Here is a 16,920-nt window from a genome sequence, read left to right on the forward strand (position 1 = left end):
GAGGACCCACTCCAACATTTGTTCTCAGACCTGTGAGGATTCTCCAGGCAGCCTAGCAGCAGTGAAGCCTCTTGACCGAGACTGGGACAGGCATTCTATAGAACTACTCCACCTCCTCCCCCTGAGAAGGGCACGAGCCTTGTGCACTAGCTCATGCTCATTCCAAAGGCAACAGCAGACAAGGCCAGAGGAAGGTGTTACCAGCTGGGCTTGACATCATCACTCATGTACACACACACACACACACACACACTCAGGATGTCTAGATGGTTCAGCTGAGTCTGAGTTCTGGTTAAGGTTTAGAAGACAGCCCACAGTGGGGGAGACAGCCAAAAAAGGCACAGGAATGACTCTATGGGATAAAGGAGACAAGACCACTGGCTGCAGGCGGCTGGAATTACAGGCCCCCACCGTGCTCCCTGCTGGTCTTAAGTTCATCTTCACCCCACCACCAAGGCACCAGAGCAACGCAGCATCTGCAGCAGGTCCCGATTGTAAAAGGGCGTTTTTTTTGTGTATAGCACACAATTAGGCTGAGCTGCTACTGTCAGAGAAAGGCTACCAGGTCAAGTCAAAAACACCAATGTTTAAGTAAGGAACAAACCCCTGACATCAGAGGAACAGGGTGCTGGTGAGCAGCTCCTGAACACAGTCTGGTTGTTACCAGCGGCTGCTGGAACTGGGTCATCAGGATGACCACAGCAACACAACCCTCACAGTCTGTCCTTGAGGCGGGCCTGGGCGGATGGTCAGGGCAGAACACCCACATGTGGCTCAGACCGCGGGCGTTCCCACCGGCCAGCCCGAGGGTTTCGCAGACGAGGCCAGCAGGGTTACGCGTGGAATGTCACTGCGTCCTAGGACACGGTTAGGCCAGGCTTCTTCAGCGGAAGGCTGGGCCACTGCAGCAATCTCAGTGAGGATAACGCTGCTCTGCGGACCCTGGGAGTCGAGCATTCCCAGACTTCTCAGGAGCTGGCTCATGCTTTCTCTCTGGATGTTCAATCTTTGGGCCACCTGGTACTATTTTGGGGAGTTGTGGAATTTGAAAATAAAAATAAGCCAAACTTCTGAACTGTAATATAAATACTTATACACATACATCTATATAACAAGGATAGCAGGGCACTCAACAAAAGGACACGACCGGTCAGACAGCACGGCTCCACTCGGCCCTGCCCTGAGGTCTGAGATGGGTGACTGCAGGCGTGGGTCAAGTCCTCTCCATCCCCACAGCACCAGAGTCTTCGGGCTGAACCTTTGTGGGACTCAGTTCCTACAGGTCTACACGCTGACTCCTTGACTGCCCAAAAGAGAGAGTCTGTCATGGCATCTACCCTGCACAGACTGGCTCGAGTCCAGGTGCAGACAGCATGGCTGCTCAGAGGTAGCCGGTTGTAGCCAGGCGGCTCCCTCACAATACCAACTATGTGAGAGAAAACAAATGTCTTCAGTCTCTGAAGCAAGTGCCCTGGAGTGGTGCAGAAACTGCCCTCCACAGAGCAGCCTTGATCTTGGGCTGCCATTGTCCTTGCCGGACACCAGTGTTCTCACCGTAGGTAATAGTCAATCGCAGCGGAGAAAGCAGCGAAACCTCCACAGCCGATGACCCCAGCCTTCAAGCCAGCTGTAAAGCAAACACAAATGACATTACCTGTGGTGAGAGACGCTGGGTCAAGCTGCACTCAGGAAGAGTCTGGGTACTTAGAGATGTAAAGAAGCTGGTGAACATGTTCTCAGTCGTTCAGCATAGCAGAGCTGGAAGACTTCAGTGAGGCTGTGCACACGAGCTGATCCAGTGTGCTTTTATCTAACTGTATGTTCGTTTAAGTTTCTCATTCCAAAGAACTGCGATTTCTAGTCTCGTGAAAACAGCTCCTCACAGGCAGGAAAGTGGTTAACAGAACCAGCCCTTGGAATCAAGTGAAAGCATATGGCCTGTTACTCTGATTTGTTTATGGAATAAATTCCTGGGAAGGTGATCAAAGCAATCCCAGAGGGAGCTGAGCCTCTCAAAGGCCCTGACAAGGCTGAGAGATGGGAAGACCAAAGAAGTTACGCCATAAATCACAAATGGCTGTGTGAGGAGGAGAATCAGGTTTTAATGACAGAAAATCATCCTGCCTTTCAGAAAATGAGAAAACAGCCTTTTTGCTTTGGGTAGGTCTGGGCACAGCAGATGGAGAGTGGCCCAGTGACAGACACTGTTGGGGAAGTTAAGTCACTGACGCCCTGCTCTGCACTCTTGATAGATACGCCAACAGGGAGAAGTGGCAGGGAACCAGTTTCTTGGTTGCTTACAGTAGATAATCCAACATTTCTAGGATACCTATATTTGGCTTTCAAAGGGTGAAGATCTAAGAACCCTAAACTGCAAAAACATTACTGTGAGAACTTATATATAGAATTAAAATGACTACTGCACAGTATGAAGAAAGATGCCTGTTTGAAATGCGTGGAGCTGAAAGTTAAGCAGAGCTTGCTGTTTGGACAAACGGGCTTCCCAGGGCTGAATGGGGTCCAGCTATGCTTCTGTTCTATCCTGCAGAGCAACACATTCCAGAGATTACTTATTATTATGAGTTCTTCCCATATGTTCAATATGGGGACAGTTCTTTATTCTAAGATAGATATAGTTCTCCATGGGTTTCACCTGGGGCTATTTGTCCCCTAGCGTTTCTCATGATGTAGTCTGCATATAAGTTAAATAAGCAGGGTGACAATATACAGCCTGAAGTACTCCTTTTCCTATTTGGAACCAGTCTGTTGTTCCATGTTCAGTTCTAACTGTTGCTTCCTGACCTGCATACAGGTTTCTCAAGAGGTAGGTCAGATGGTCTGGTATGCCCGTTTCTTTCAGAATTTTTCACAGTTTATTGTGATCCACACAGTCAAAGGCTTTGGCATAGTCAATAAAGCAGAAATAGATGTTTTTCTGGAACTCTCTTGCTTTTTTGATGATCCAGCTAATGTTGGCAATTTGATCTCTGTTCCTCTGCCTTTTCTAAAGAAGATCCAACCAGTCCATCCTAAAGGAGATCAGCCCGGGGTGTTCATTGGAAGGACCGGTGTTGAAGCTGAAACTTCAATACTTTGGCCACCTCATGTGTAGAGGACTCACTGGAGAAGACCCTAATACTGGGAGGGATTGGGGGCGGGAGGAGGAGGGGACGACAGAGGATGAGATGGCTGGATGGCATCACCGACTCAATGGACATGGGTTTGGGTGGACTCCGGGAGTTGGTGATGGACAGGGGGTCCTGGCGTGCTGCGGTTCATAGGGTCACAAAGAGTTGGACGCGACTGAACTGACTGATTTGTCCCCCAAGGTACACTGGAAACACTTCTACTTGTCACCACTAGGGGGTGCTACTGGCATCTAGTGGGGAGAGGCCAGGAACAAAACTCCCCTGGGCCAGCAAACACTCCTCTGGTCCAAAATGTCATCAATGCCAAGGATCAGAAACCTTGATCTAGATACTAGAAGTTTCCAAAATTGAGTTAACACAGAAAATGTGATTTACTTGTCAGGAGAGGAGAATATCAAGTTCCACATATGCCTTGAGCTGTCATTGGAACACTCATGTGTTTGGAAATCTCAACTTCAGCATGTTGTCCAAGGCCACAAAGAAAAGCATGTGAGAATTGTTTACTAACCTCTGAAACCAATGGCTCCTCCAGTGATGCAGCCACTAATGACACTGTTCTTCCAATCTGATTTTCCCCGGTACTGTGGGTGGAGAAGAGCAGTTCAGAGCCAAAGAAACAAGCCAGACAAGGAAACTAAGGAAAAAAGACAGGGTTTCTAGCTGGCTAATTTAGTCCCTCCCCAAAGGAAACCTATCTTTTTTTCTTTCAAAAGTATAATTCCTAAAATTTGAACGTGTTCACAAATGCTTCCTGCACACGGTACCAAAGCGCTGAGCCAAGTGTCACATTTGAGAAGTAATCAGAATCTCTTCTCAGGTTCCCCAGTAAGTCTTCTTTAAAATTATTAACCAGGAATTCTCTGGTGATCCAATCCTTAGGACCCCATGCTTGCTTCCACTGCAAGGGGCCCGGGTTCCACCCCTGGTTGGGGAACTAAGACACTACAAGCCACGAGGTGCAGCCAAAAGCAATAGTAAAAAAATAATTAGCCAACTTCTGGCCTATAAAAACAAAAAATAAGGCAAGCCCAAATCACAAATTCACAAGTGTACATTAGGGACTATTTAATGGAAACTGAATCTAGCGAGTATCGGACACCTCTGACCTGCTTTCTAGTAGCACTGGGTATTTCTCTTGAGAACTCACAGGATGGAAACAGGCAAGGCTTTCTCAGGAGGCAGGGACACTTACAGATTCTACCAAACATTCAGTGCAAGAAAACATGGCGCCCACAATGGCAAAATTTTTGGCATAGGACATTCCTCTCTGGCCCATGTCTTTAAGAACTTCTCTGGCTGTCGGCGTGCGGTAAGGATCCTTAGGGTCAAAGCCCACGTTGGTATCGATGCCAGCGGTGAACACCCCAAATGCACCTCCCAAGACAAATCCTAAAAATGAACAGAGATGAAGATTTCCTTGGCACGTTTTTCAGATGACTGTAATAGGGTCATACTCAAATTGCACCTTTTGGATGGCCGCCAGTGAAGAGGATACCCCGTCCCCTTCTTGCCTCAGAAACTCTCCACTGGCCTGGTTTCCACATTACAAAATCCAAGGTCGATCTAGTTGGCAGCTGCTTCTCTGACTCTTTTTGTATTTCTTCCTCCTTTCATTTTCTAACATTCTTCAAGATTCCATCTTTAACCCTCTTTCTCTCTCTACACTCTCACACGTAAACCCTCAAGTTCAGGTATCAACTTTGCAAATCACTCCCTTGACAATGGTGACATTCATAAAAGTCATTTCGTAAGTACCATATACCAATCATTGACACTTAACTGTCCCAGCCTTACTTATTCCTTGCAGTAATCCTGTGAGGTAGATACCATTTTCCATTCCTTTCTGTAGTCGAAGAAACTGAGGCTCAGAGAGGTAAACTAACTTCCCTAGGGTCACAAAGTTCCCAAACGGCAAATGCCACACTGTGGTCCACAGCTGACCTTCCTGAGCCTGCTGGACATTTCCACATGGATGTCCTCTCGCCACCTCGTTGAACAGTATGTGTTCAACGAAATCATGGACACCTCCCCTCCAGACCTCCCAGCTCACGGCTCCTGTTCTTCAGTCACTCCCGCGCCAAACTTCAGGCGCACTTAAGGCTGTTCCTCTGCTCCCTCCTGTGACACTAAGTCCACAATTATCATCCAGCCTAGGGCCTTCATCACTTCCACCCTGGAGCCCTACAAAGACTCACTCATTATTTCAATAAGATATGTAAGAGATCTAGGGTAGAACACAATGATGAACAAAGACCCAGTCCATGTCTCACTGAGCTTCAGTCTAGCAAATTCCCTATATGGTCGCCCTGCCTACTGACTTTCCTTCCCTTTGCACACTCCACCATGAGTCATCAAGCTCTTGGTAACTCTAAAAACCCATCAATGACTGCCCTAATGCCTACAGGCAAAAAGCTCAACCTGCACCACTCCACCCCAACTTGAAATGCCATTTCTCTTTGTCTACCCTCATTCTCTTAATCCTTCAAGACACAAGCTCCAGTCTCACCTCTTGTGGCCTTCTCCCAAACAAAAAGATCTTTCTTCTTTCTGCTCAACTTCACGTTTCCACCCTCACTATATTCGTTTCTTAATTTCCTTTCATTTCAATGAGACTTCAACTCACCTGCAAATATCAGCCTCTTAGCACACAGAAGGGACGCCTACATTCTCAAATCCTCAAAGGATTAAAAAACAAAACAAAAACATGCCAAGTCCAGACTTCTTTCCCCCTCGTTCCAGCTGTCTAGTCACACTGAGCTCACTGGCCTTTCTGTTTTTTCTAGCCTGAAGTCACTTCCGGCCAGACCTTTGCGAGTGCTGCGCCCCAGGTCTGCAGCACTGTCCTCCTTCTCAACACTCTCCTTTCTGTATATGTTAAAATATTAGCTTCATGAGAACAAGGCTCTTGTCTCTCATTCTGTCTTTCCACCGCCTGGCACGTGACAGCTGCTCAGTAATAATTTGCTGAAAAGTAATTATTTTATAGCGAACGAATGAATGAATGAATGAAGTCAACCATTTTATAATCCCCAGGTCCCGACCCAGGACCGATTCTCTGATCGAATTTCCAGAGGCGAAAGCCAACCTCGGGGTCTAGGGAGGCGCTGCTCAAGTTCACTAACAGGCGGGGGTGGGTCAAGGTCGCGGCCCAGGGCCCCCTCGCCTCCTAGGTGCGTGGTCTTCTGAGCAGTGGACCCCGCTGCAGCCCAAGCCCTCAGCCTCCCAAGGGGCCCTTGGCCCCGCCTCACCTCCCACGCAGGCCAATGCAGCCTTGAAGGCACAGCTTTCCATCGCCCTCTCGATCATCTTCTGCTCCTCACTCTTGGCTGGACTCGGGATCCCGCCCAGGCTCCCAGGCTCCAGGAGCCGGGGCTGACGCTTGTCGCCCACCAAGTACTGCAGAAGAAGGCTGTACTGCAGCGGAGCTTCGGCGGAAGCCGCCGCCTCAGGTGCGGATCCCCCAGCCTTGGGGGCGGTCGCTGCCATGACTGTGGCTGCCCAGGAAACCTGGCGTTCTTCTTCCCGCAGCAGATTCCACAAGCTTCCCGTCGGGCCTTGCGCGCCCAGCCACCGTGCCGCAACGGCAGATTCGCCACACCGAGCGAGCTCGAGGAAGCCGCGGAAGTCAAGTCCGTTCGTGCACACCCGGCGGAAGAGCTATCATGTTCTCCCAAAACCTCCTGTGAATACTGAGTCAAGCTTGTGAGTCATTCCTAACGACACTGACAAAAGATTTCGAATCACCAGACAGCGCCCTCTTCGCGGCTGCACGCGGGGCGTACTGGAATTTGTAGTTCTGAGACACTTACACCCCAGACATTTCCCAGGAAGCCCTGCGCGGGTACGCGCGTCTCCGCCACCTCTCGAGCTCCTGCCGGGCGGGAGGGCAGGAAGGCTGCAGCGTGCCGGGGCACCAGCAGGGGGTGCGCGCGCCTCGCCACTGTCTTTCCAGCCTAGAAATTCCCAGAGTGTGTTGTGAGATGCGGATGGGGTGAGGTGCTTTGCAAATTAACATGAAAACGTGGTATGAATGTAAGGAATAAATGTTTTATTCAGTAATTGAGCCGTTGAGGGGAGAGAGAAGGGGCCAAAAAAATGAGTGAACAAATGAGTGAAGTTTAAGACAAAAAAAGAAGAAAAAAAAGAAATCCCCTGGCTATCCACTGCTTGTTGCTGCTGCTAAGTCGCTTCAGTCGTATCCGATTGTGCGACCCCATAGACAGCAGCCCACCAGGCTCCCCCGTCCCTGGGATTCTCCAGGCAAGAACACTGGAGTGGGTTGCCATTTCCTTCTCCAATGCATGAAAGTGAAAGTGAAGTCGCTCAGTCGTGTCCGACCCTCAGCGACCCCATGGCCTGCAGCCCACCAGGCTCCTCCGTCCATGGGATTTTCCAGGCAAGAGTACTGGAGTGGGGTGCCATTGCCTTCTCAGGACTCCGTGTTTCACTTCCCAGAGCCCTGGTTCCAGCCCTGATGGGGGAATTAAAAATCTCTCAAGCCGCGCAGCCAAAAAAAAATTAGTGAAACTAGCCGAGTTTAAGCACGAGGTGGTTATGGCCAGATGGAGAGCGAGGGAGGCCGAGGCTGCTACTCCCTCCAGCCAGTTGTTGTCAATGGAGTTGACGATGTGGCACTAGCATTGCGGTGAAAGCCACTTTTATTATGCTGAATCAGCTGAAGTGTTTACTAGCTTGCAAACTCAGAACCTGGAGGTTAACTGAGAGATAGCACCGTGTATGAACCCAGTAGTTTCTGTGGTACCAAAATGGATCCCAAACTATTGTATTGATCCAGACTTGCAGCATATCTGGTTGTATCAGCTAAGAGAAACATAAATGGAAACAGAAGATGGGGAGGGTAGCCAGTCAACAGAGACTGAGAGACCCCTTTGGCAGCCAGAGTTGTCTGTGTCACCAGGCAGAACCTACAGTTCACCCTGCTTCAGCTCCCACCAGACCATGAACCCACTCATCCTAACTGGTAGCTTCCCAGCTGTTGAGTTCATCATTGCACTCGATGGCTCAGCTGCATTTGCTTTGAAGTTTCTTCAGTTTCTGTGGAGCTCCTCTCTCCTCATTTTGCCAAAGCTTCTCCAGCTTGTCAGTCCTCTGTGCTGACACCTCTCCGCCTGACCCTTTCCTGTTGGTCCCCTCGGGGCTTCATCCTTTATCCTCACTCTGTCTGGGCAGCTCATCCACGCTCCTGACTTCTACTACCACCTGTACTGCAGGGTGCATGCAGGCATGTGTGCTAAGTCGCTTTAGTCATGTCTGACTCTTTTCGAGCCCCTGTACTGTAGCCCACCAGGCTCCTCTGCTCATGGGATTCTCCAGTCAAGGATACTGGAGTAGGTTGCCATGCCCTCTTGCAGGGGATCTTCCCAACTCAGGGATTGAACCAGTGTCTCTTCTGCATTGTCAGGCAGATTCTTTACCACTAGTGCCACCTGGTAAGCCCCTGTTACTGCAGCAGTGACTCTCAAATCTTCATCTCCAGCTGCAAGCCTTCTCATCAGCATGGGAACCAGACATTCCCTACAGGCATCTTTAACTCAGCACAACCTGCCAACCACCCATTCCTTCCAGAAGAGTGAGGGGTCCAGGGTTCTGATTCACGCAGAGGTCTTAAGAGCCAAAGTTGGATCTGAGAGAAGTTGGGACAGACTCCTAGGCAAGTCTCAGGCAAGGTGGCCTTGGAAAGCAAGGAACGATCTAAACAATTAATCCCTGGGATGAGTTAGAGAGCAAGAGTCAATCCCACAATGAAGAGTCTGCATCAGAGTGCAGATGAGATCAAAGTCAGCAAGTGAAATCAAAGTCACCTGCTTTCCGCAACTAGAAAAAGCCTGCACGGCAACAACAAAGACGCTTGCAGGCAAAGATAAAAAAATTTTTTAAAGCTGTGGTACCAGTGTGACCATGGTGAGGCGGGGAGAAGCCTTTTCTGGAACATGATGGCCTGGATCACAGAAGGAGACACAGATACCCTGATCCGGTACCTCTCTTCCCCCACCCATCTCCTTCCATAGGTGGAATGGGTTTCACCTGATGGAAAGCTTGAACCTCTTCAAGCATATTCCACAAGTAAGAAGTTGTTTCCCATCTCTGTTTCCCTGGCCTGAACCTTTGCCCGTACTCTAGGGACTTTATCTGGTCATGGCCTCACGGGAGTCCAGTCGCTCTCACGTTGTCTGTTCTGGCCACAGGGATACAGGGTTGAGGCAGCATCTCAGTGGGTCAGAGAGAACAGGAGACACTTCATGATAAATGAGATTCACAGAGAAGTCAGAACACTCTGAATTGATGACCCATCACTTGGACTGATGGGTAGTGGCACAGATGGGGAGGTGCCAAACTGGAGGAGGGCCTGATCATCTCTGGTCCTGGGTGTCTGGGAGAGCCTGGCTGGCCTGTAATTGCCTCAGCTTGTCAGGAGCCCAGGAGTAAAAGAAACAGCATGAGTGGGATGGAATGAGGAGGTCCGAGTTGAGAAGCACAGTGTGTCCTGTGTGGATTTGAGTTGTATGTGAATTTGGTAACAGCGATTCGTCTGAATAGTCCCGTTGCTAGCAGGAGGTCTGGCCACATAGGTAACTGAGTAGCCAACTGAGTCACCCTGGATGGTGGGTACTGGATAAGTGACTTTGTATTTAAAGGGCCCTGATCCATGTCCTTCAAAATCAGAGCACAGCTAGGAGCTAAGGATGGAAATATGGCAGCTGAGAAACACATGGAAGAAGATACTAACAAGAAGTGGCTGAAGCTTGGCTGGAGCAGATGCTCAGGAACCCCGAGAAGGTGACAGTATTCACCAGCATCCCCAGGATGACTTCCTCTTCATGTGAGGAATGTAGGTCAGAGAAGAAATCCAAGGATATTTGAGAATCAAAACTTGGTACGATCCTGGATTTCCTTGATGGTGCAGTGGTTAAGAATCTGCCTGCCATGGGTTTGATCCCTGGTCCAGGAAGATTCCACATCCTACAGAGCAACTGAGCCCGGGTACCACAGCTGCTGAAGCCTGTGAGCCTAGAGCCTGTGCTCCACAACAAGAGCACCCACTGCAGGAAGTCTGAGCACCACAACTAGAGAGGAGCCCCCACTCGCCACCACTGAAGAAAGCCTGCTTGCAGCAACAAAGACCCAGTGCAATCAAACATAAATAATAAAATAATAAATATATTTTTAAAAAAGACTTAGTACAATTCTGGCACCCCCTGTCACACGTGGTCACATAAGGCAGTGGGTGAACTTTAACAGATGGCCACCTGAAGCCTGGCACATCTGTTGGCTAGAGTTTCTGGTTAGGAAGGAATGATGGTGAGACACCCCATCCGAACAGAGGCTGCCCCTACCTGGATGTACTGCCATATTGCTTCACTCTCCGGGCACAAAACTGTCAGTGATCCCTTTACCCACTCGTCACCATCCCCAAAGCCAAAGTTTTCCATGTCCTGATAGATGAATGAGAAAGCCTGGAGTGCTCTGGGTTTAAGAAGGAACTTTCCTAGGAGGAGCACAGCAGGCATGCAGCTTTGTTGGGGCCTGGGTCCAGGCAGGGCAGGTATTATTTTCGCTTGTAAATAACTTCTTTAGCCACAGTTCAGTCACTTGTGAGCTCTGTTGATCTGCAAGGAACACTGGCAGGTAGGCCTCTGAGCAGACGGAAGAATAAGCCTGTCATTGAATGCAGTGCTTGGGCGTCAGTGCCCTGTATGGATGAGAAGAAGCTGTAAGATTGAGAGCTGGACCAGGTCTCAGGATGCTGAGGCCAGCCTGGGTTTTAGAGGGAAACTTCCATCCCTCCATCCAAGAGAAGAGACTTTGGCCCCAAATGGGCTCTGTGAGCACTCAGGAGGCAGCACCAGTGTGAGGTTGGCAGGAAATGCTTTGGACTGTAAACTGGGAGTGAAAGGACAGAAGCCTCTCGCCCCAGTAGGAGACCTCAGAAAGCAAAGATCAAAATAAAGAAATAAACACACTAACCGTCGAAAAAGAAAAAGAGCAAAGATCAGCCTGAACCCATCAGGGGAGCAGTTAGCCAGGGGAAAAAAAAAAAACTATCAGATTTCCAAATCAGGCTCCCCAGGGTTAAGGAAGCAGATCTGAGAGGCAGAAGAGAGGGTTCATCTAACGGGGTGTGGCTTTAATCGTGCACCCACAGGCAGATCCTGTTGTAGGGTTACAGGTTTCAGGTGGACCTGAGTTAGAACTTATTTTCCTCCTCAAACCTGCTCATCTTGAGCTTCCCACCGGGTGAATGGTGCTTCCATGTGCTCCATTAGTCTTAGATTCCATTCCTCCTGCATCTCCTATACACCTTTTAAATGTTTTTTATTTTTTTAATATAAATTTATTTATTTTAATTGGAGGCTAATTAGTTTAAAATATTGTATTGGTTTTGCCATATATCAACATGAATCCACCATGGGTGTACATGTGTTCCCCATCCTGAACCCCACTCCCACCTCCCTCCCCTTACCATCCCTGTGGGTCATCCTAGTGCACCAGCCCTGAGCATCCTGTATCATGCATCGAACCTGGAGTGGCGATTTGTTTCTTATATGATATTATACATGTTTCAATGCCATTCTCCCAAATCATCCCACCCTCGCCCTCTCCCACAGAGTTCAAAAGACTGTTCTATACATCTATGTCTCTTTTGCTGTCTCATATACAGGGTTATCATTGCGTTAGTATACTGTATTGGTGTTATTCTTTCTGGCTTACTTCACTCTGTATAATAGGTTCCAGTTTCATCCACCACATTAGAACTGATTCAAATGTATTCTTTTTAATGGCTGAGTAATACTCCATTGTGTATATGTACCACAGCTTTCTTATCCATTCATCTGCTGATGGACATCTAGGTTGCTTCCATGTCTTGGCTATTGTAAACAGTGCTGCGATGAACATTGGGGTACACATGTCTCTTTCAATTTTGGTTTCCTCGGTGTGTATGCCCAGCAGTGGGAATGCTGGGTCATATGGAAGTTCTATTTCCAGTTTTTTAAGGAATCTCCACACTGTTCTCCATAGTGGCTGTACTAGTTTGTATTCCCACCAACAGTGTAAGAGGGTTCCCTTTTCTCCACACCATCTCCAGCATTTATTGCTTGTAGACTTTTGGATAGCAGCCATTCTGACTGGCGTGAAATGGTACCTCATTGTGGCTTTGATTTGCATTTCTCTGATGATGAGTGATGTTGAGCATCTTTTCATGTGTTTGTTAGCCATCTGTATGTCTCCTTTGGAGAAATGTCTGTTTAGCTCTTTGGCCCATTTTTTCATTGGGTCGTTTATTTTTCTGGAATTGAGCTGCAGGAGTTGCTTGTATATTTTTGAGATTAATTCTTTGTCAGTTGCTTCATTTGCTATTATTTTCTCCCATTCTGAAGGCTGTCTTTTCACCTGGCTTATAGTTTCCTTTGTTGTGCAGAAACTTTTAACCCATTTGTTTATTTTTGCTTTTATTTCCAATATTCTGGGAGGTGGGTCATAGAGGATCCTGCTGTGATTTATGTCGGAGAGTGTTTTGCCTATCTTCTCCTCTAGGAGTTTCATAGTTTCTGGTCTTATGTTTAGATCTTTAATCCATTTTGAGTTTATTTTTTGTGTATGGTGTTAGAAAGTGTTCTAGTTTCATTCTTTTACGAGTGGTTGACCAGTTTTCCCAGCACCACTTGTTAAAGAGATTGTCTTTTCTCCATTGTATATTCTTGCCTCCTTTGTCAAAGATAACATGTCCATCAGTTCAGTTTAGTCACTCAGTCGTGTCCGACTCTTTGCGACCCCATGAATCGCAGCATGCCAGGCCTCCCTGTCCATCACAAACTTCCAGAGTTCACTCAGACTCACGTCCATCGAGTCAGTGATGCCATCCAGCCATCTCATCCTTTGTCATCCCCTTCTCCTCTTGCCCCCAATCCCTCCCAGCATCAGAGTCTTTTCCAATGAGTCAGCTCTTTGCATGAGGTGGCCAAAGTACTGGAGTTTCAGCTTCAGCATCGTTCCCTCCAAAGAAATCCCAGGGCTGATCTCCTTCAGAATGGACTGGTTGGATCTCCTTGCAGTCCAAGGGACTCTCAAGAGTCTTCTCCAACACCACAGTTCAAAAGCCTCAATTCTTCGGCACTCAGCCTTCTTCACATAGGTGCGTGGATTTATCTCTGGGCTTTCTATTTTGTTCCATTGATCTATATTTCTGTCTTTGTGCCAATACCAAACTGTCTTGATGACTGTGGCTTTGTAGTAGAGCCTGAAGTCAGGCAGATTGATTCCTCCAGTTCCATTCTTCTTTCTCAAAATTGCTTTGGCTATTTGAGGTTTTTTGTATTTCCATACAAATTATGAAATTATTTGTTCTAGCTCTGTGAAGAATACCATTGGTAGTTTTGTAGGGATTGCATTGAATCTATAGATTGCTTTGGGAAGTACACTCATTTTCACTATATTGATTCTTCCAATCCATGAACACGGTATATTTCTCCATCTATTAGTGTCCTCTTTGATTTCTTTCACCAGTGTTTTATAGTTTTCTATGTATAGGTCTTTAGTTCTTTTGGTAGATATATTCCTAAGTATTTTATTATTTTCATTGCAATGGTGAATGGAATTGTTTCCTTAATTTCTCTTTCTGTTTTCTCATATTATTGTATAGGAATGCAAGGGATTTCTGTGTGTTGATATTATATACTGCAATTTTACTATATTCATTGATTAGCTCTAGTAATTTTCTGGTGGAGTCTTTAGGGTTTTCTATGTAGAGGATCATGTCATCTGCAAACAGTGAGAGTTTTACTTCTTCTTTTCCAATCTGGATTCCTTTTATTTCTTTTTCTGCTCTGATTGCTGTGGCCAAAACTTCCAAAACTATGTTGAATAGTAGTGGTGAAAGTGGGCACCCTTGTCTTGTTCCTGACTTTAGGGGAAATGCTTTCAATTTTTCACCATTGAGGATAATGTTTGCTGTGGGTTTGTCATATATAGCTTTTATTATGTTGAGGTATATTCCTTCTATTCCTGCTTTCTGGAGAGTTTTTATCATAAATGGATGTTGAATTTTGTCAAAGGCTTTCTCTGCATCTATTGAGATAATCATATGGCTTTTATTTTTCAATTTGTTAATGTGGTATATTACATTGATTGATTTGCAGATATTGAATAATCCTCACATCCCTGGGATAAAGCCCACTTTGTCATGATGTATGATCTTTTTAATGTGTTGTTGGATTCTGATTGCTAGAATTTTCTTAGGGATTTTTGCATCTATGTTCATCAGTGATATTGGCCTGTAGTTTTCTTTTTTTTGTGGCATCTTTGTCAGGTTTTGGTATTAGGTATTTGGTATTAGGGTGATGGTGGCCTCATAGAATGAGTTTGGAAGTTTACCTTCCTCTGCAATTTTCTGGAAGAGTTTGAGTAGGATAGGTGTTCGCTCTTCTCTAAATTTTTGGTAGAATTCAGCTGTGAAGCCACCTGGACCTGGGCTTTTGTTTGCTGGAAGATTTCTGATTACAGTTTCAATTTCCGTGCTTGTGATGGGTTTGTTAAGATTTTCTATTTCTTCCTGGTTCAGTTTTGGAAAGTTGTACTTTTCTAAGAATTTGTCCATTTCTTCCAAGTTGTCCGTTTTATTGGCATATAATTGCTGATAGTGGTCTCTTGTGATTCTTTGTATTTCTGTGTTGTCTGTTGTGATCTCTCCATTTTCATTTCTAATTTTATTGATTTGATTTTTCTCCCTTTGTTTCTTGATGAGTCTGGCTAATGGTTTGTCAATTTTATTTATCCTCTCAAAGAACCAGTTTTTGGCTTTGTTGGTTTTTGCTATGGTCTCTTTTGTTTCTTTTGCATTTATTTCTGCCCTAATTTTAAAGATTTCTTTCCTTCTACTAACCCTGGGGTTCTTCATTTCTTCCTTTTCTAGTTGCTTTAGGTGTAGAGTTAGCTTATGTATTTGACTTTTTTCTTGTTTCTTGAGGTATGCCTGTTAAATGTTTTTTAAACCCATCCTTCCTTTTTAGACTCAATGCTCTGATTTAGCCTCTAGTCAACTTTCTTTCAGTAATTAATAAATTTTGGATGCACTGGATCTTCACTGCTGTGTGTAAGCTTTCTCTAGTTGCCATAAACAGGGGCTACTTTCTAGCTTTGGTGTCCAGGCTTCTCATTGCAGCGGCTTCTCTTGTTGTAGAACACGGGCTCTAGGTGTTCAGGCTTCAGTTATTGTGACCCACAGGCTTAGTTGCTCTGAGGCATGTGGTATCTTCCATGAGCAGGGATCGAACTCGTGTCCCCAGCATTGCAAGGCAGATTCTTTAACCCCTGGAGCACCAGGGAAGCCCTCTAGTCAATTCTCACTTAATAACTGACTCTTAATTGTTGTGCATGCCTCTGGTCTTGTTCTTCTCCAAACCATCCACAGGATGGTCTTTCAGCACCAAAGCGTGATCATATGTCCTGCTCAGAATTCTTCTCTGTGTCAGAGTAAAGTCTATATTTGATGTGTTGCTTCTACAACTTGTGCCCAGGAAGACATATGCTTCTGTCCAAGCTTAGTGCTTTCTTGAACATTTCCATTTCCAGTGGTCTTCTTTCCATAATCTGTTTTGGATCTGGAAGTGGTGGCTCAGAATCATTCCAATAACGTGTGGTCTTTAGTGTTTGTGAGGTGAATTTGGACTTTAGGACTCCTTGTCATTTCTTTGATTTGTGCCCAGTTCTCAGTCAAGTGTAAATATATACAGTATTCTTGCCTGGAGAATTCCATGGACAGAGGAGCCTGGTGGGCTTTAATCCATGGGGTTGCAAAGAGTCAGGCACAATTGAAGTGACTTAGCATAGCACAATACATATATATATATATATATATATATATATATATATATATATATATGTAGGAATTCCCTGGTAGCTGAGTTGGTAAAGAACCTGCATGCAGTGCAGGAAACCTGGGTTCGATCCCTGAGTCAGGAAGATCCCCTAGAGAAGGAAATGGCAACCCACTCCAGTGTTCTTGCCTGGAGAATGCTATGGACAGAGAAGCCTGGCAGGCTCCAGTCTGTGGTGTCGCAAGAGTTAGACATGACTTAGTGACTAAACCACCACCATATATTTAAATTTTATTTTTAACTGGATAATTACTTCACAGTATGTTTTCTGCCACACATCAGCATGAATCAGCCATAGGTGTACATATGTCACCTCCCTCTTGAACCCCTCTCCCATCTCTCTCCCTATCCCACCCCTCTAGGTTGTCATAGAGCACCCACCAGCTTTGGGTTCCCTGTGACATACAGCAAATTCCCACTGGCTATCCATTTTACACATGGTAACATATATGTTTCAATGCTACTGTCTCAAATCATCCCACCTTCTTCCTCCCCAACTTTCCAAAAGTCTGTTCTCTATGTCAGCATCTCTATCAACCTTAGATAGGTTCATCAGTATCATCTTTCAAGATTTTATATATATGCATTAATATGTGATATTTGTCTTTCTCTCTCTGATTTACTTCACTCTATAATAGGCTTTAGGTTCATCTACCTCATTAGAACCAACTCAAAAAGCTGTAGAAATACAGCGAGTAATATTCCATTGTGTATCTGTACCACAACTTCTTTATCTTTTCATCTGTCGATGGACATCTTTGTTGCTTCCATGTCCTAGCTATTGTACGTAGTGATACGTGTGTCTTTTTCAATTATGGTTTCCTCAAGGTAAATGCCCAGTAGTGGGATTGCTGGGTCATATGGTAGGTTTACTCCTA

The 16,920-nt window shown here is 46.1% G+C and overlaps 1 protein-coding gene across 4 annotated transcripts; it reads right to left on the reverse strand.

The window, feature by feature from the left end:
* Positions 1 to 567: 567 nt before the first annotated feature.
* Positions 568 to 6,658, reverse strand: TIMM22 (translocase of inner mitochondrial membrane 22). Of its 4 annotated transcripts, none has more exon segments than NM_001034498.1 (4): positions 568 to 1,627; positions 3,658 to 3,730; positions 4,342 to 4,538; positions 6,398 to 6,656. In NM_001034498.1, coding segments are annotated over 4 exon segments (585 nt in total). In that variant the 5' UTR covers positions 6,636 to 6,656; the 3' UTR covers positions 568 to 1,550.
* Between the last annotated feature and the right edge of the window lie 10,262 nt (positions 6,659 to 16,920).

The sequence above is a fragment of the Bos taurus genome, chromosome 19 (genome assembly GCF_002263795.3).
Source record: "Bos taurus isolate L1 Dominette 01449 registration number 42190680 breed Hereford chromosome 19, ARS-UCD2.0, whole genome shotgun sequence".
Lineage (NCBI taxonomy): Eukaryota > Metazoa > Chordata > Mammalia > Artiodactyla > Bovidae > Bos > Bos taurus.

Bases quoted from the DNA above. Each gene is read 5' to 3' on its own strand.
- TIMM22 (XM_024980096.2), bottom strand. From the start codon at position 6,635: ATGGCAGCGACCGCCCCCAAGGCTGGGGGATCCGCACCTGAGGCGGCG. The intron at 4,539-6,397 runs GTGAGGCGGGGC...GTTCATTTTTAG, and splicing joins TGCATTGGCCTGCGTGGGAG to GATTTGTCTTGGGAGGTGCA. The intron at 1,913-3,657 runs GTTAGTAAACAA...CTTGATTCCAAG, and splicing joins AGGAGCCATTGGTTTCAGAG to GGCTGGTTCTGTTAACCACT.